This window comes from Callionymus lyra, chromosome 16 (assembly GCF_982586985.1).
Source record: "Callionymus lyra chromosome 16, fCalLyr1.hap1.1, whole genome shotgun sequence".
Taxonomy (NCBI): Eukaryota; Metazoa; Chordata; class Actinopteri; order Syngnathiformes; family Callionymidae; genus Callionymus; species Callionymus lyra.
In genome coordinates, this window is record NC_141833.1 from 22,774,430 (window position 1) to 22,795,449 (window position 21,020).

Below are 21,020 nucleotides of genomic sequence, written 5' to 3' on the forward strand. Positions count from 1 at the left end.
GGATACAGTGAGTCCAGCAGCTTTTAAAGCTGATGTTTGGACATATTTTGGTTTGAAAACAAATTAAAGCAGTTACGACTGAGGACGAGAGGATACAGTGAGTCCAGCAGCTTTTAAAGCTGATGTTTGGACATATTTTGGTTTGAAAAAAAATGAAAGCAGTTACGACTGAGGACGAGAGGATACAGTGAGTCCAGCAGCTTTTAAAGCTGATGTTTGGACATATTTTGGTTTGAAAACAAATGAAAGCAGTGACGACTGAGGACGAGAGGATACAGTGAGTCAAGCAGCTTTTAAAGCCGATGTTTGGACATATTTTGGTTTGAAAACAAATGAAAGCAGTTACGACTGAGGACGAGAGGATACAGTGAGTCAAGCAGCTTTTAAAGCTGATGTTTGGACATATTTTGGTTTGAAAACAAATGAAAGCAGTTACGACTGAGGACGAGAGGATACAGTGAGTCCAGCAGCTTTTAAAGCTGATGTTTGGACACATTTTGGTTTGAAAACAAATCAAAGCAGTTACGACTGAGGACGAGAGGATACAGTGAGTCCAGTAGCTTTTAAAGCTGATGTTTGGACATATTTTGGTTTGAAAACCAATAAAAGCAGTTACGACTGAGGACGAGAGGATACAGTGAGTCCAGCAGCTTTTAAAGCTGATGTTTGGACATATTTTGGTTTGAAAACAAATGAAAGCAGTTACGACTGAGGACGAGAGGATACAGTGAGTCCAGCAGCTTTTAAAGCTGATGTTTGGACACATTTTGGTTTGAAAACAAATCAAAGCAGTTACGACTGAGGACGAGAGGATACAGTGAGTCCAGCAGCTTTTAAAGCTGATGTTTGGACACATTTTGGTTTGAAAACAAATCAAAGCAGTTACGACTGAGGACGAGAGGATACAGTGAGTCCAGCAGCTTTTAAAGCTGATGTTTGGACACATTTTGGTTTGAAAACAAATCAAAGCAGTTACGACTGAGGACGAGAGGATACAGTGAGTCCAGCAGCTTTTAAAGCTGATGTTTGGACATATTTTGTTTTGAAAACCAATAAAAGCAGTTACGACTGAGGACGAGAGGATACAGTGAGTCCAGCAGCTTTTAAAGCTGATGTTTGGACATATTTTGGTTTGAAAACAAATGAAAGCAGTTACGACTGAGGACGAGAGGATACAGTGAGTCCAGCAGCTTTTAAAGCTGATGTTTGGACATATTTTGGTTTGAAAACAAATGAAAGCAGTTACGACTGAGGACGAGAGGATACAGTGAGTCCAGCAGCTTTTAAAGCTGATGTTTGGACATATTTTGGTTTGAAAACAAATGAAAGCAGTGACGACTGAGGACGAGAGGATACAGTGAGTCCAGCAGCTTTTAAAGCTGATGTTTGGACACATTTTGGTTTGAAAAACAAATGAAAGCAGTAACGACTGAGGACGAGAGGATACAGTGAGTCCAGCAACTTTTAAAGCTGATGTTTGGACATATTTTGGTTTGAAAACAAATGAAAGCAGTGACGACTGAGGACGAGAGGATACAGTGAGTCCAGCAGCTTTTAAAGCTGATGTTTGGACATATTTTGGTTTGAAAACAAATGAAAGTAGTTACGACTGAGGACGAGAGTCATGTGGTCTGTAAATACTCCAGAGTCAAGTACTGCAAATACTTGTTACTACGGTATCACTATATACCACTATTTATAGTATCCTTGTATCGTGTTACGCATCAACACACTCTTACACAACTCTAGTTCTCACTGCCCAAGCATGTGGTTCTATTTCGCAAACCAGGAAGTAAACATTTGAAATATTCTTTGATTTAATTTTATTGAAATGAAATCATTAAATGGATCATTTTGTTGTTTAAAACTAGAAACTGCCAGACGTCACTTTCAGTCTAAAAACATTTTAAATAATAAACCTATCCCTTGTGTCAGGTTATCTCAGGGTCAAGGTGACCCAAAGGAACGGAAACAAATGTGTTTGTGGTATCCCTTGTGTTGTCTCTGAGTCCAGGTCAACGACCTCCACCGCTGTATATGTAGTTATAGAAGCCAGGGAGGCCGTTGACCTTTGACCCTGGGACGACACAAGGGTTAAGGCTGTATGTGGGTCACACTCATGGAAACAATGTGTGATCAAATGTACGTTGACTTGAAACGACTGTTTGTGTCTCAGCTGAAAACTTCTCTGGGAAAAGGACGAGCCTTCATCAGATACTCACTCGTTCACCAGAGACTCGCCGACACACTGCAGCAGTGTCTCATCAACCAGAAGGTCACCAGGTCAGATCCCACTTACACTTTTATCACCCGACTTTAAACTGAAAATCTTACATTTAACTTTCTTTTGCTCGATATTTGTTTTCTTTATTAAGATATCTTAGTTTTATGCTTATTACATTTGAATTACACGTATATAAATGAATTAATTATGATGTAAAATCAGTTTTTAAGTAAATGCAGATGTCATTTTATTTATCAATGAAGTATAACAACGAATTATTTATATACAAATAGTTTATTTATTTTTATAACCTTTATTTATGTGTTTGTTTGAATAAGCATTTCATGAAATAATATATATTCATGAGAAACGCACGACAAGGAAAAAGTTAAATATGTTTATATGTTTTTATAAACTCAAACTTCACACATGTTCAATTGTTTTGAAGTGTTTATATATATATATATATATATATATATATATATATATATATCCTATCAAGGAAATTAACCACAGGGGGAAAGTGCTTAATTATCGATTTAGACGTCTTAAAATGTTTTATTTATAAGTGTTTTTTTTCTAATACATTAGTCGACGCCAGTTATTTATATACATATTTTAAATTTAACTAAAAATGTCAATAAATATGAAGATCATTTATAAGAAATGTACTGAAGGAAAATTCTTAAAAATGTGTTTATAATTGATTCAACCTCTTTTTCTTCTTAAAACATTCATTATTTAATCCATTTATCATCCATGTCAATTGTTAATAATTCAAACTTTACTTTATGTTCATTTTGGTTTGAAAACAAATGAAAGCAGTTACGACTGAGGACGAGAGGATACAGTGAGTCCAGCAGCTTTTAAAGCTGATGTTTGGACATATTTTGGTTTGAAAACAAATGAAAGTAGTTACGACTGAGGACCAGAGGATACAGTGAGTCCAGCAGCTTTTAAAGCTGATGTTTGGACATATTTTGGTTTGAAAACAAATGAAAGCAGTTACGACTGAGGACGAGAGGATACAGTGAGTCCAGCAGCTTTTAAAGCTGATGTTTGGACATATTTTGGTTTGAAAACAAATAAAAGCAGTTACGACTGAGGACGAGAGTCATGTGGTCTGTAAATACATCAGAGTCGAGTACTGCAAATACTTGTTACTACGGTATCACTATATATCACTATTTATAGTATCCTTGTATCGTGTTGCGCATCAACACACTCTTACACAACTCTAGTTCTCAAAGTTTTATTTATAAGTGTTTTTTTTCTAATACATTAGTCGACACCAATTATTTATATACATATTTTAAATTTAACTAAAAATGTCAATAAATATGAAGATCATTTATAAGAAATGTACAGAAGGAAAATTCTTAAAAATGTGTTTATAATTGATTCAACCTCTTTTTCTTCTTAAAACATTCATTATTTAATCCATTTATCATCCATGTCAATCGTTCATAATTCAAACTTTACTTTATGTTCATTTTGGTTTGAAAACAAATGAAAGCAGTTACGACTGAGGACGAGAGGATACAGTGAGTCCAGCAGCTTTTAAAGCTGATGTTTGGACATATTTTGGTTTGAAAACAAATGAAAGCAGTTACGACTGAGGACGAGAGGATACAGTGAGTCAAGCAGCTTTTAAAGCTGATGTTTGGACATATTTTGGTTTGAAAACAAATGAAAGCAGTTACGACTGAGGACGAGAGGATACAGTGAGTCCAGCAGCTTTTAAAGCTGATGTTTGGACATATTTTGGTTTGAAAACAAATGAAAGCAGTTACGACTGAGGACGAGAGGATACAGTGAGTCCAGCAGCTTTTGAAGCTGATGTTTGGACATATTTTGGTTTGAAAACAAATAAAAGCAGTTACGACTGAGGACGAGAGGATACAGTGAGTCAAGCAGCTTTTAAAGCTGATGTTTGGACATATTTTGGTTTGAAAACAAATGAAAGCAGTTACGACTGAGGATGAGAGTCATGTGGTCTGTAAATACTTCAGAGTCGAGTACTGCAAATACTTGTTACTACGGTATCACTATATATCACTATTTATAGTATCCTTGTATCGTGTTGAAGATATTTACCAGAAGAAAAAATGATTTTAAACAATTGTTTTATGATTTATTCAATCAATAATCAATAGTTAGCATTCCAGTGTTTTAACATTGTATTTATTAACCGTCACCAGCGACTGGTACTACGCCCGCAGCCCCTTCCTGAAGTCCCACCTCACGGCCGACATCATCAACCAGCTGTACGAGCTCAACCAGATCCAGTTCGACGTGGCGGCGCGAGGCTACGATCTGGACGCCGACTGGCCGTCGTTCGCCAGGTAATGAGCGCCGGATCGTTAACGGATCCCAGAAACAACGTGTCGTTTGAAGCACGAATTAGCCGCGGCTAATGTGACGCCGTCGTGAAGCGTCTTCAGGGACCCGACACGTGAGGAAACACTTCATTATCCGATCACCTTCCTGGCGCCGGCGCTCGCTCGTGGGTGCAGACGGCGTGTGAGCTCTGGTGCCGATCCAAGCCGTCGCCACCTCCGTCAGAATCTCGCACTTTCATGTCAGCGGTTTTTTTTTTCTGTCTTGTTTGTGAAAACGACCCGCATATGTTCCAACATTCGTGGTTGAATTCATTTGATTTTGACGCTTTTATCGAGTTATTTTCTTATTCAAAGGTTTTTTTAAGCTAATCTTTAAAAAATTACATTAAATAATAATTATTATAGTAATAATTAATTACTATTATTATATATAAAGGTTGAATCTGTTTTATTGAATAATTAAATTTGAATATTTGAAATACATGAATTCTCGTAGTTCTTTAAAGTCGATGGAACTTTCAGCCAATCATGAGACACTCAGACGATCATGTGACGAAGTAGAATCACATGATCCAGTAGCTCGGTGCTCTGTTGGTAATGTCTGGTTTCACTTTCATAACAACATTTTTATGTTGAGTTTAAAAGGATATGAATAAAAAAAATATTTACAAAATGTACTTTTTGGAATTATTGTAATTACAATATAGAACTATATGTGTAGAAACAATTATAAATAATGTTTTACTTTGAAAATATTTTATTATTAAGATGAAGAAAAAAAAACGAATTATTGAATAAAAACGAATTAAAAAAAATTAAATGATAATAAAATACAATATATTTAAAGTTTCAACTTTTAAAATGTTGTTGATTGTGTTTCGTTTCAATCTGGATATAAATCAAGTTGTCGATTGTGTTGTGTTGTTGTTACAATATGATATAAATAAAGTTGTGGATTGACTCGTGTTGTGTTACAATATGATATAGATCAAGTTGTGGATTGTGTTGTGTTGTGTTACAATATATTATAAATAAAGTTGTGGATTGACTCGTGTTGTGTTACAATATGATATAAATCAAGTTGTGGATTGTGTTGTGTTGTGTTACAATATGATATAAATCAAGTTGTGGATTGTGTTGTGTTGTGTTACAATATGATATAAATCAAGTTGTGGATCGACTCGTGTTGTGTTACAATATGATATAAATCAAGTTGTGGATTGACTCGTGTTGTGTTACAATATGATATAGATCAAGTTGTGGATTGTGTTGTGTTGTGTTACAATATGATATAAATAAAGTTGTGGATTGACTCGTGTTGTGTTACAATATGATATAGATCAAGTTGTGGATTGTGTTGTGTTGTGTTACAATATATTATAAATCAAGTTGTGGATTGACTTGTGTTGTTGTTACAATATGATATAAATCAAGTTGTGGATTGTGTTGTGTTGTGTTACAATATGATATAAATCAAGTTGTGGATTGACTCGTGTTGTGTTACAATATGATATAGATCAAGTTGTGGATTGTGTTGTGTTGTGTTACAATATGATATAAATCAAGTTGTGGATTGACTCGTGTTGTGTTTCAATATGATATAGATCAAGTTGTGGATTGTGTTGTGTTGTGTTACAATATGATATAAATCAAGTTGTGGATTGTGTTGTGTTGTGTTACAATATGATATAAATCAAGTTGTGGATCGACTCGTGTTGTGTTACAATATGATATAAATCAAGTTGTGGATTGACTCGTGTTGTGTTACAATATGATATAGATCAAGTTGTGGATTGTGTTGTGTTGTGTTACAATATGATATAAATCAAGTTGTGGATTGACTCGTGTTGTGTTACAATATGATATAGATCAAGTTGTGGATTGTGTTGTGTTGTGTTACAATATATTATAAATCAAGTTGTGGATTGACTTGTGTTGTTGTTACAATATGATATAAATCAAGTTGTGGATTGTGTTGTGTTGTGTTACAATATGATATAAATCAAGTTGTCGATTGTGTTGTGTTGTGTTTCAATATGATATAAATCAAGTTGTGGATTGTGTTGTGTTGTGTTACAATATATTATAAATCAAGTTGTGGATTGACTTGTGTTGTTGTTACAATATGATATAAATCAAGTTGTGGATTGACTTGTGTTGTTGTTACAATATGATATAAATCAAGTTGTGGATTGACTTGTGTTGTTGTTACAATATGATATAAATCAAGTTGTGGATTGACTTGTGTTGTTGTTACAATATGATATAAATCAAGTTGTGGATTGTGTTGTGTTGTGTTACAATATGATATAAATCAAGTTGTCGATTGTGTTGTGTTGTGTTTCAATATGATATAAATCAAGTTGTCGATTGTGTTGTGTTGTGTTACAATATGATATAAATCAAGTTGTGGATTGACTTGTTTTTCAGGAGAACTTTAGGTTCTGGATCTTCTGCTTTCCTGTGGAAGCCTCCGAGTCGCTGCTCCAGCATCACCAGTCTGGTCAGCAACTACTCACAAGTGCAGGTATTTGAAACATCTTCCATCGTGTCGCCTCAGCAACTGAACTTGAGATGAACTCACTGTGGGTTCACACCGTTTTCATGAACATCTACCCCCCCTTTACTACACTACGATGACGAATACATGGTCAGGAAATATTATATTAATATTTATATATATATATTAAATAAAATATTATAAATGTAAACAATAATAATAATAATAATGTTAATAATAATAATGTAATTGTTATAATAATAATGTATTTTTTATAATAATAACGTAAATAATAATAATGTTAATAATGTAAATAATAAAAATAATAATGTTAATAATAATAATTTAATTGGTATAATAATAATGTATTTATTATAATAATAATAATGTTAATAATAATTAAAATAATAATAATAATGTTAATAATAATAATTTAATTGTTATAATAATAATGTAATTTCTATAATAATAACGTAAATAATAATAATAATAATAATGTTAATAATGTAAATAATAAAAATAATAATGTTAATAATAATAATTTAATTGGTATAATAATAATGTGTTTATTATAATAATAATAATGTTAATAATAATTAAAATAATAATAATAATGTTAATAATAATAATGTAATTGTTATAATAATAATGTAAATAATAATAATAATAATGTACATAATAATAATAATAATAATAATATACATTTTTTAAATACAATTCTAGAGAAACCAAAATGCATTTAAATAAATAATTATAAAATAAAAGTTCCAACATTTGAAATGTTAAGTCCAACCTCTAGATATTCAGATGAAAAACTTCCATTAACGGTAAAAATAGTTTTAAATAAATGAGTTTCAAACACAAACCCCAGTATCATTGAAGAGGTTCATGACAGCAGCAGGTGTTAAGCGTGTGGATCCTCAACATCACGCCTTCTTCTCGTGTCCAGCCTCAGGAGTGTCTCCCGGTGTCGGACTTCTGTCCGAGTCTTCTGGCGGATCTGGGCGAACTGTCGGAGCCGTCGTCCTGCAGCGTCGCCGAGAACCTCCGCGTGGAGCTCGACCAATCAGAGCTGCGGCAGCAGCAGCTCCTGACCCTGGTCGACGAGCTGGGACGAGAGGCGTCGGCGCTGAAGGATGTCGTGAAAGGTCTCGAGGGGAAACTGTCCAGCGCCGAAGATCAAGCGGGTCTACAGGAGGCCACCAGAGAGCGACTCGCCGCCGCCGAGAGCAGGAACATGGAGCTGATGTCCAAGTTGGACGAAGCCATGAAGGAGAAAAGTCAACAAGCGGCCAATTACTGCGACTCGGCCTGGAAGATCCAGGAGGTTCTGGACAAGCTGAAGACCGCGGAGGAGGAGAGGTTGGAGGCCAAGAGGGAGGCAGATGAACGGAGCGGACAATCCGAGCGTCTGTCGCAGGAGCTGAAGCTCCGAGAAGAAGAGTTGTCCAACTGCACTGAGGAGCTGGCGTCGGTCCGGGCGGCGGCTCAGGACGAGCGCGACCAGGCCCTGAGGCGACTCGAGGAGGTCCAGAACGCGGTGGGACGGATCCAGGGAGCGCTGACGGTGAAGGAGAAGGAGACGGGGAACCTGAGGGCCCAGCTCCAGGGTCTTCAGGGGTCCCTGGAGTGTCGGGAGCGGCAGGCGGAGGAGCTTCGCCGGCGCCTGCAGGAGGAGCGCGAGGAGATGGAGCAGGCGTGCGGCGCCCCCAACGACGTGCTGGAGATCCACGTGTCGGAGCTACGCAAGAGCCTGAAGAACCGAGAGCGAGAACTTTCCGTCAGCTCGGAGAGGGTCAAGCACTTGGAGGAGCAGCTGGAGAAGCTCAACGTGGAGCGGGAGACGTCGTGCGATCAGGCCGGCGACCTTCAGGAGATGCTCAAGAAAACCGTGAAGAAGCGTGAGGAAGGTCTTTCAGAGCTGTTGGCGGAGCTCGCGAGTGTGAGGGCCTCAGAAAAACATCTCAAGTTGATGCTGGAGTCGGCGAATCTCTGCTCAGACGACAGAGAGAAGAGACTTGTCGAGGAGAACCTGCAGCTGGAGGAGAAATATCAGAAGGTTCTTGTTCTTAAGGAAGCTTCGGAAGCTCAGATCAAGACCACAGCGCAGGACAACGCGCAGCTTCTGGAGCTCCAGTCGTCCCTCAAGAAACGTTTGGACAAAACTCAGGAGGAGCTGGACTCCATCACTGCCAGATCCTCCGTGCTGGACAGAAACCTGGCCGCGTCCCAGAGGAGCCAAGCGGAGCTGCTGGCCAAGCTCCAGGAGACCGAGGCCAAGCTCGGCGACCAGACGGAGAAGCGTGGTCTTCTGCAGGCCCGCGTGGAGCAGCTGGAGAGCAGGACGGCGGAGTCGCACGACGAGAAGGGCGCGGCGGAGAGCAACGAGAAGATGCAGAAGGTCCAGGACGAGAGCAGAGAGGCGCCGCTGAGACTGGTGATGGCCGAAGCCCAGCTGGAGCTGAACCTTCGCGAGGTCAACCGGCTCCGGGACGAGGTGGTGGAGCTGAGGGCCAAACTTCTGGCGGGATCCGAGGAGAAGATGAAGGTCCAGGCGCTCCAGGAGGTGACGGAGTCCTCGAGGGAGGACCTGCGCGTCCTGTCGGAGCAGCTGAAGTCCCAGGTGGAGGAGCTGAACCGCCGGCACGTCCACGAGATCCTGCGCTCCAGGGAGCGGGAGGAGGCCCTGGTCCGGGAGAGGGACGGAGAAGCTCTGGCCCGGGCGGGTCTGGCCGCCGAGGTCACGTCCACCAGAGACGAGCTGGACCAGCTGAAGCTCCGCTACGAGTCCCTGTGCGTGGAGAGCAGCGAGACCAGGGAGGCGCTGCACCGGGCCAACACGGAGACGGCGGAGCTGGGCGTGCACGTGTGCATGCTGACCGCCGAGAAGGAGGAGGCGCGCCTGAGGTGGGACCACCTGACCCTGAAGCTGGAGGAGCAGGAGGCCCAGGAGCTGCGGAGGTCCAGGGCTCAGGAGGAGCAGCTGCAGGAGGAGAAGACTCTCCTGGAGGAGGCCACGCTCGGCAGGACACGTCAGCTGGAGGCGGAAGAAGTTCTGAAGCAGGAGCTGAGAGGAGCCGAGGAGCTGCAGGAGAGGAGCCGCCAGGAGGTCCAGGAGCTGCGGCGCCAACTAGAGGTCGGAAGATAAACTCTCGGATCGTTTTACAAAACTATTATAAAGAAGTTTTAGAAACTGTTTGATCTAAAAACTGATCACTGGGACACGTTTATTCTTTAATACAATCTATTTAAGATAAGATAAGATGAACCTTTACTGGTCACTCAGCTGGTGCAACAGCATCGGCAGCATAAACGAATAAATAATTGACAAATAAACTAAATAACAGAATAACTTGTGTTTATAAACACTTTATACAAAGATATACACAAAAAATGCACTTGAAGAAATAACACAAATATGAAGTGAACAAGAATTTCTATTTGATTTTCAGAAAGAAATATCTTTAACTTAAATTTCTTTGTGTTATCTCAGCGTCAAGGTGAGACAACGCAAGGGATACCACAAACACCATTTGTTTTCAAGCCTCTGGGTCACTTTGACCCTGAGAAAACACAAGGGATACCACAAAGTGACCCAAAGGCCTGAAAACAAATGGTGTTTGTGGTATCTTTGTGTTATCTCAGGGTCAAAGTGACCCAAAGGCCTGAAAACAAATGCGTTTGTGGTATCCCTTGTGTTGTCTCAGGGTCAAAGTGAACGACCCCCATCACTGCATATGTATTTACGGAAGCCAGGGAGGCTGTTGACCTTTGACCCTGAGACAACACAAGGGGTACCACAAACACATTTGTTTTCAGTCCTTCGGGCCACTTTGACCCTGAGATAACACAAGGGATACCACAAACACATTTGTTTTCGGGCCTTCGGGTCACTTTGACCCTGAGATAACACAAAATATATCCTCATAATATTTCTAACCGTATGTTAGTGTCAGTTTCATAAACATAAAGTATATTCATTTATTCTTCAATAAATGTAAAATGTCAGGTAAAATAAAATAATAAAGAAGTAAAGATACAGTTAGAGAAGAAACATTAACAATAAGAATAAGAGTTGCACAGAAATACAATCATGCTTTTATTATTTTTTAGAATCCTCGCTGGCGTCATTGTTGACTCGTATCATAAAAGTAAACATAAAAATACATGTGTTTTGCTGAGTCGGCTGCTCTTACGCTTCGTTTGTACATAATAACCTTGATTGATGGACAGCAGCGTTAAAGCCTACAGTATAAAACCCGTTTATTGCTGGAGGTCGAGGCGATGATGCCGAATATAATCTCTATTACGGCTCAGCCCGGTGTTGAGTTTGCATTATTTGTGTCTCCGCGCGAGCCAAGTTGTGCGTTTGTTATTATTATTGTGGTTTGTTTCTGGTGCAGACGGCGGACGCAGAGAGGCAGGAAGTGATGTCGCAGCTGGAGGCGCAGCAGCAGAGAGCGAGCGAGCGAGAGAACGAAGTGAAGACGCTGCAGGTGAGACGCTCCTGGAGACATCTTCGTGTTCTTTATCTCACACTCTTTTTTATGTTTGAAGTCGTAGTGATGTCATGATGGAGTAACTCGTGTGATGTCATGATGGAGTAACTCGTGTGATGTCATGATGGAGTAACTCATGTGATGTCATGATGGAGTAACTCGTGTGATGTCATGATGGAGTAACTCGTGTGATGTCATGATGGAGTAACTCATGTGATGTCATGATGGAGTAACTCATGTGATGTCATGATGGAGTAACTCATGTGATGTCATGATGGAGTAACTCGTGTGATGTCATGATGGAGTAACTCGTGTGATGTCATGATGGAGTAACTCATGTGATGTCATGATGGAGTAACTCGTGTGATGTCATGATGGAGTAACTCATGTGATGTCATGATGGAGTAACTCATGTGATGTCATGATGGAGTAACTCATGTGATGTCATGATGGAGTAACTCGTGTGATGTCATGATGGAGTAACTCATGTGATGTCATGATGGAGTAACTCATGTGATGTCATGATGGAGTAACTCGTGTGATGTCATGATGGAGTAACTCGTGTGATGTCATGATGGAGTAACTCGTGTGATGTCATGATGGAGTAACTCATGTGATGTCATGATGGAGTAACTCATGTGATGTCATGATGGAGTAACTCATGTGATGTCATGATGGAGTAACTCATGTGATGTCATGATGGAGTAACTCATGTGATGTCATGATGGAGTAACTCATGTGATGTCATGATGGAGTAACTTGTGTGATGTCATGATGGAGTAACTCGTGTGATGTCATGATGGAGTAACTCATGTGATGTCATGATGGAGTAACTCGTGTGATGTCATGATGGAGTAACTCATGTGATGTCATGATGGAGTAACTCATGTGATGTCATGATGGAGTAACTCATGTGATGTCATGATGGAGTAACTCATGTGATGTCATGATGGAGTAACTCATGTGATGTCATGATGGAGTAACTCATGTGATGTCATGATGGAGTAACTCGTGTGATGTCATGATGGAGTAACTCATGTGATGTCATGATGGAGTAACTCATGTGATGTCATGATGGAGTAACTCATGTGATGTCATGATGGAGTAACTCGTGTGATGTCATGATGGAGTAACTCGTGTGATGTCATGATGGAGTAACTCGTGTGATGTCATGATGGAGTAACTCGTGTGATGTCATGATGGAGTAACTCATGTGATGTCATGATGGAGTAACTCATGTGATGTCATGATGGAGTAACTCATGTGATGTCATGATGGAGTAACTCGTGTGATGTCATGATGGAGTAACTCATGTGATGTCATGATGGAGTAACTCATGTGATGTCATGATGGAGTAACTCGTGTGATGTCATGATGGAGTAACTCATGTGATGTCATGATGGAGTAACTCATGTGATGTCATGATGGAGTAACTCATGTGATGTCATGATGGAGTAACTCATGTGATGTCATGATGGAGTAACTCATGTGATGTCATGATGGAGTAACTCGTGTGATGTCATGATGGAGTAACTCGTGTGATGTCATGATGGAGTAACTCGTGTGATGTCATGATGGAGTAACTCATGTGATGTCATGATGGAGTAACTCATGTGATGTCATGATGGAGTAACTCGTGTGATGTCATGATGGAGTAACTCATGTGATGTCATGATGGAGTAACTCGTGTGATGTCATGATGGAGTAACTCGTGTGATGTCACGATGGAGTAACTCGTGTGATATATATATATATATATATATATATATATATAATTAATACAATAGATTAGATAATATATATATATATATATATGTATATATTTATATATATATATATATAATTTATATATTATGTATGGATATTATATATTATATATATTATCTATTATATTAATATAATGTGTGTGTGTATATATATATGAATAAAAAGTTAAAAGTGATTACCAAACATAAAAGTAATAGAAAAAAAACATTTTTAATAATCAAAAATACCTTGAAAAACCTTCAAAAATGTTGTTTCTTTTCAATTATATCGTCTGATTTGTTTATGTTAAAGCATGATTCTTGTTTTGTTGTGGCCTGCAAGAGCTTCGTGATAAATAAAATAAATAAAAAGTTAGTTAAATATTTTAAGTCAAAACTGATTCACTGTCCGATGGAATCACGACAGACGCAGATTGAAAGTTTTTTTTTATCGCCAGCAGAGAAAATAGATGCACGATGTCACTGAAGTCATGTGGCCCTCTCAGCTCTCAGCTCATCAAACTAGCAAAAGTATTATTATTATTATTATTATTACTCTTTAAATATGATTTTAGGGTTTTCTTTGAGTATTTATTGAGCCTCACAAGTCAAATAAATATACTTAATTCAAAACAATAATACAGTAATAAAATAAGTTTAAGCTTGATTTAATTAATTTATTCTTTTTATTTTTTACTTGTTGGCCCCTCACACCAGCCACTGGATAAAATGTGGCCCCTGAGGAGGTTAAAAACCGTCACCGTGGCGACGATGCTGACATTATGAAAATGAGATACGTTTACACTGATTCTCATAGTGGACATGATGTACCTGAAGAAGTACCTGAAGACGTACCTGAAGATGTACAGTACCTAAAGACGTACCTGAAGACGTACCTGAAGACGTACCTGAAGACGTACCTGAAGATGTACCTGAAGATGTACCTGAAGACATACCTGAAGATGTACCTGAAGACGTACCTGAAGACATACCTGAAGATGTACAGTACCTAAAGACGTACCTGAAGACGTACCTGAAGACGTACCTGAAGACGTACCTGAAGATGTACCTGAAGACGTACCTGAAGACGTACCTGAAGACGTACCTGAAGACGTACCTGAAGATGTACCTGAAGATGTACCTGAAGACGTACCTGAAGACGTACCTGAAGATGTACCTGAAGACGTACCTGAAGACGTACCTGAAGATGTACCTGAAGATGTACCTGAAGACGTACCTGAAGACGTACCTGAAGATGTACAGTACCTGAAGACGTACCTGAAGATGTACCTGAAGACGTACCTGAAGACATACCTGAAGATGTACCTGAAGATGTACCTGAAGATGTACCTGAAGACGTACCTGAAGATGTACCTGAAGACGTACCTGAAGACGTACCTGAAGACGTACCTGAAGACGTACCTGAAGACGTACCTGAAGATGAACCTGAACACGTACCTGAACACGTACCTGAACACGTACCTGAAGACGTACCTGAAGATGTACCTGAAGACGTACCTGAAGATGTACAGTACCTGAAGACGTACCTGAAGACGTACCTGAAGATGTACCTGAAGACGTACCTGAAGACGTACCTGAAGACGTACCTGAAGATGTACCTGAAGATGTACCTGAAGACGTACCTGAAGACGTACCTGAAGACGTACCTGAAGACGTACCTGAAGACGTACCTGAAGACGTACCTGAAGACGTACCTGAAGACGTACCTGAAGACGTACCTGAAGATGTACCTGAAGACGTACCTTAAGACGTACCTGAAGACGTACCTGAAGACGAACCTGAAGATGTACCTGAAGATGTACCTGAAGACGTACCTGAAGACATACCTGAAGATGTACCTGAAGAAGTACCTGAAGACGTACCTGAAGATGTACCTGAAGACGTACCTGAAGACGTACCTGAAGATGTACCTGAAGAAGTACCTGAAGATGTACCTAAAGACGTACCTAAAGACGTACCTGAAGATGTACCTGAAGACGTACCTGAAGATGTACCTGAAGACCTACCTGAAGACGTACCTGAAGATGTACCTGAAGACGTACCTGAAGATGTACCTGAAGACGTACCTGAAGACGTACCTGAAGACGTACCTGAAGACGTACCTGAAGACGTACCTGAAGATGTACCTTAAGATGTACCTGAACATGTACCTAAAGACGTACCTGAAGATGTACTTTAAGATGCACCTAAAGACGTACCTGAAGATGTACTTTAAGATGTACCTAAAGACGTACCTGAACATGTACTTTAAGATGTACCTAAAGATGTACCTGAAGATTCCGAACACGGAGTTAAAGACGCTCAGCATTAGAAACACGTCTCTGCTCCTGAAGCGACGAAACTCTTTAATCTCTGTGTGTTTTCTCTCTGTAATCATAATTCCACGGCCTCGTCTGAAATGGTGTCTCTCGTCGATCGCAGGCAGAGACGCAGAGATATTGCCGACAGATTGCGGAGAGAAACGCCCAGATGGCCGAGTCTGAAAGTCTCATCCGGCAGAAAGACGAGGAGATAATCCATCTGAGGAGGAATTCATCAAGGTGAGCTACTGTAGGCACAGCCTCGTCGAGCGTTTCCAGCAAAAACATTTGTAACGTGTGTGTTTAGTCGAGTGTGTTTGTTCGTCTTTTACTTCCTGATGGATCTTTTGTTGGCTTCACACACGGACGCTGATAAAAGCAACAGTTTGTGTCGATACTTGCCAAACATGAAGCGTTTTGTTCTTTAACTATCAGTCGCTGCAGAGTCGAATGAGTGCAGAATGAAGACGACAATAACGTATATTACTCATAGGTCGACCATAATAACCATCATCGTTGATGGAGTCGTACGAAGCGTTAACACCAAGAAGTTCCTACACAGAGTCGTTATATTCATCGCCGTGGCAACCACCAGTACGTGGACACATCCGTCTTCCAGAACCAGTGACATCATTGGTGTCGGTTGTGACGTTAGAACAGTTGATTTTAGTCGATTGAGCCTTTTTTTCTCGACAAATGTAGTTCAGATAAGAATTACTTACTTACTTAATCATACCTGTAGTTTCCTCAGTTCAGCCACTAGGTGGAGCCGGTAAACATTTAATTCAATAAAAATGTTCGGCTCAGTTATGGTCTGTGGATTGAAAAGACAACTTAAAATGACTGAAATGTTTTATTGCACTTGATATTATTCAGTCGTCAACTTAAGGTCATGAAAACAAAAAATATCATATTTTTATTACCAACTTTGACCTAACTTAATATATTGTTGAAATTATTTATATATATATTTAGGGAGTGTATTGTCAACAATCTGGTGTTAAGACATTTATTATGATACAGAATCACAATGATATTTGTTGCAATTCTGTAGTTACAAGTATATATGTTTAGTATTGTCCAGTACTTGACTCGGGTGTTGTGATAGTTTAGTAACAAGTATATATGTGTAGTATTGTCCAGTACTTGACTCTGGTGTTGTGATAGTGTAGTAACAAGTATATATGTGTAGTATTGTCCAGTACTTGACTCTGGTGTTGTGATAGTGTAGTAACAAGTATATAGGTGTAGTATTGTCCAGTACTTGACTCTGGTGTTGTGATAGTGTAGTAACAAGTATATATGTGTAGTATTGTCCAGTACTTGACTCTGGTGTTGTGATAGTGTAGTAACAAGTATATGTGTGTAGTATTGTCCAGTACTTGACTCTGGTGTTGTGATAGTGTAGTAACAAGTATATGTGTGTAGTATTGTCCAGTACTTGACTCTGGTGTTGTGATAGTGTAGTAACAAGTATATATGTGTAGTATTGTCCAGTACTTGACTCTGGTGTTGTGATAGTGTAGTAACAAGTATATATGTGTAGTATTGTCCAGTACTTGACTCTGGTGTTGTGATAGTGTAGTAACAAGTATATATGTGTAGTATTGTCCAGTACTTGACTCTGGTGTTGTGATAGTGTAGTAACAAGTATATGTGTGTAGTATTGTCCAGTACTTGACTCTGGTGTTGTGATAGTGTAGTAACAAGTATATATGTGTAGTATTGTCCAGTACTTGACTCTGGTGTTGTGATAGTGTAGTAACAAGTATATATGTGTAGTATTGTCCAGTACTTGACTCTGGTGTTGTGATAGTGTAGTAACAAGTATATATGTGTAGTATTGTCCAGTACTTGACTCTGGTGTTGTGATAGTGTAGTAACAAGTATATATGTGTAGTATTGTCCAGTACTTGACTCTGGTGTTGAGATAGTTTAGTAACAAGTATATATGTGTAGTATTGTCCAGTACTTGACTCTGGTGTTGTGATAGTTTAGTAACAAGTATATATGTGTAGTATTGTAGAGTACTTGACTCTGGTGTTGAGATAGTTTAGTAACAAGTATATATGTGTAGTATTGTAGAGTACTTGACTCTGGTGTTGAGATAGTGTAGTAACAAGTATATATGTGTAGTATTGTCCAGTACTTGACTCTGGTGTTGAGATAGTTTAGTAACAAGTATATATGTGTAGTATTGTCCAGTACTTGACTCTGGTGTTGTGGTAGTGTAGTAACAAGTATATATGTGTAGTATTGTCCAGTACTTGACTCTGGTGTTGTGATAGTGTAGTAACAAGTATATATGTGTAGTATTGTCCAGTACTTGACTCTGGTGTTGTGATAGTCTAGTAACAAGTATATATGTGTAGTATTGTAGAGTACTTGACTCTGGTGTTGAGATAGTTTAGTAACAAGTATATATGTGTAGTATTGTAGAGTACTTGACTCTGGTGTTGAGATAGTTTACTAACAAGTATATATGTGTAGTATTGTCCAGTACTTGACTCTGGTGTTGAGATAGTTTAGTAACAAGTATATATGTGTAGTATTGTAGAGTACTTGACTCTGGTGTTGAGATAGTTTACTAACAAGTATATATGTGTAGTATTGTCCAGTACTTGACTCTGGTGTTGAGATAGTTTAGTAACAAGTATATATGTGTAGTATTGTCCAGTACTTGACTCTGGTGTTGTGATAGTGTAGTAACAAGTATATATGTGTAGTATTGTCCAGTACTTGACTCTGGTGTTGTGATAGTGTAGTAACAAGTATATATATGTAGTATTTTCCAGTACTTGACTCTGGTGTTGTTATAGTGTAGTAACAAGTATATATATGTAGTATTGTCCAGTACTTGACTCTGGTGTTGTAGTATTTACAGACCACATGACTCTTGACGAAGTATTAACTGTTTCCATTTGTTTTCAAACCAAAATATATCCTAACATCAGCTTTAAAAGCTGCTGGACTCACTGTATCCTCTCGTCCTCAGTCGTAACTTCTTTCATTTGTTTTCAAACCAAAATATGTCCAAATATCAGCTCTCAAAGCTGCTGGACTCACTGTATCCACTCGTCCTCAGTCATCATTCTTCATTTAGCTCTGGAGGACGTAATGAATGCTGCCATCTAGAGGCCGGAATTTTCTTCTGTTGGTCTTGTTGTTAGAAACACAAAAATTAACAAACACGGTGAATGTTTGCATGTTAATTGTACATTTAAAAAAGTCTAAATATTTTATTTTACACCAATTGATTATTATGCTGTTGAATATCAATACACTGTTGTAAAAAAAAGCATTAAAATAAAGTATGGTAAAAAAAAACTAGCATCGGTGCAGAGTTTCTGACGCTTGTTTCACGACATAAGGATGTATGTTAATTCTTTCTCAGTTGTAACTTTTCTTCATGAGATGTTTACATTTTCAACAGGAGAATAAGACACTGGAACATTAGCTCAGAGCGCCCTCTGGCGGCTGCCGGTGTAAGACAATATCGAACACTTCTACTATATAAAATGTAAACAGTAAAACAAATATGGTGCGTGTTGCTCAACTTTCTGGTCCGATCAGATCCGAAGACGCCCTGCGAGCGTCGCAGCGAGCGTGTCGGGAACTGAGCGAGAACCTGCGGCGAGTCGCTCAGGACCAGGAGAGTCTGGACCTGAAGGCGGCGGCGGAGCTGGACGACCTGTACCGCACCAAGATCAACCTGGAGGAGCGGCTGGTGGAGCTGATCAGGTGAGACCCTGGACCCTCTCTGGAGACGACGAACCTGAGCTTCGGTTCCTTCGCCTCCAGAGAGAAGGACGTTCTGTGGCAGAAGTCGGACGCGCTGGAGTTCGAGCAGAAGCTGCGAGACGAGGAGAACGAGCGCGACGTCAACTATTGCGGCGGCTGTCGCAGTCAGTTCAGCTGGTGGCTCCGCAAGCACAGCTGCAGGTGAATATATACGTCTTATACTCTTTATTTAAACTTCACCTCAAAACTCTCCTGACTTCTTCACATGTTGTAAATGTTAAAGTCTTCAACATGCAGTAGTTCGTTCATCAGGACGTCGCTCCGTTTTGAAGGTAGTACTTTATAAAGTTCTCGTCTGAAATCTCGCCGAACGAGATTATGGTTTAAATGATACATTGTGACATCACACTGGTGCAGGTGTCCTCCCCTAGAAGATCAGTTAAGTACCTACATGTTAATAAACAACATAAATATTTATGTAAACATGGTGAGAGTTACTTCTGCCTTTAGGTGTTTTTCTAATGTGTACATTAAGCAGCAAACATTAGTTTTATTATTTGTTTTTAATGTACAAAATGGGAGTTTCAGGGCTGAGTTTGAAATTAACGTGAGTCCTTGAATGCAACTTGTGTTTTTGTGACCAATCAGAGCAGAGTGGGCGTGGCTGCTCGTCCAAGACTTCTTCTCAGCCAAAACAGCGCATTTTAAGTGGGCGGGGCTTAAGCGTATTTTCTGATATAAATATATTTATTAAATGAGAGTTTTGTGTAAAAAGAAACTGAGTATAATAGAGTATAATAGAGTATAATAGAGTTGAATAGAGTATAATAGAGTATAATAGAGTTTAATAGAGTATAATAGAGTATAATAGAGTATAATAGAGTTGAATAGAGTTGAATAGAGTATAATAGAGTTTAATAGAGTATAATAGAGTTGAATAGAGTTGAATAGAGTATAATAAATAGAGTTGAAAAGAGTATAATAGAGTATAATAGAGTTTAATAGAGTTTAATAGAGTTTAATAGAGTATAATAGAGTTGAATAGAGTATAATAGAGTATAATAGAGTTTAATAGAGTATAATAGAGTATAATAGAGTATAATAGAGTATAATAGAGTTTAATAGAGTATACTAGAGTATAATAGAGTTGAATGGAGTTGAATGGAGTTTAATAGAGTTTAATAGAGTTTAATAGAGTATAATAGAGTATAATAGAGTATAATAGAGTATAATAGAGTATAATAGAGTTTAATAGAGTATAATAGAGTATAATAGAGTATAATAGAGTATAATAGAGTATAATAGAGTTGAATCGAGTTGAATGGAGTTGAATGGAGTTGAATGGAGTTGAATAGAGTATAATAGAGTATAATAGAGTTTAATAGAGTTTAATAGAGTATAATAGAGTATAATAGAGTATAATAGAGTATAATAGAGTTTAATAGAGTATAATAGAGTTTAGTAGAGTTAAATAGAGTTTAATAGAGTTTAATAGAGTATAATAGAGTTGAATAGAGTTGAATGGAGTTGAATGGAGTTTAATAGAGTTTAATAGAGTATAATAGAGTTTAATAGAGTATAATAGAGTATAATAGAGTGTACTAGAGTATAATAGAGGTCCTAGAACTATTTAAGAGACACTTACATC

The 21,020-nt window shown here is 38.7% G+C and overlaps 1 protein-coding gene across 3 annotated transcripts in view; it reads left to right on the top strand.

The window, feature by feature from the left end:
- fyco1b (FYVE and coiled-coil domain autophagy adaptor 1b) overlaps positions 1–21,020 on the top strand; it is a 40,853-nt gene that overhangs the window by 9,605 nt on the left and 10,228 nt on the right. For all 3 annotated transcript variants that reach the window (XM_087810705.1, XM_087810704.1, XM_087810706.1), the window contains 8 exons: positions 2,177–2,283; positions 4,426–4,569; positions 6,997–7,093; positions 8,016–10,202; positions 11,470–11,562; positions 15,753–15,871; positions 19,205–19,372; positions 19,433–19,573. In XM_087810705.1, the coding sequence (XP_087666831.1) occupies positions 2,177–2,283; positions 4,426–4,569; positions 6,997–7,093; positions 8,016–10,202; positions 11,470–11,562; positions 15,753–15,871; positions 19,205–19,372; positions 19,433–19,573 (3,056 nt within the window). The remainder of the gene's footprint in view (positions 1–2,176; positions 2,284–4,425; positions 4,570–6,996; positions 7,094–8,015; positions 10,203–11,469; positions 11,563–15,752; positions 15,872–19,204; positions 19,373–19,432; positions 19,574–21,020) is intronic.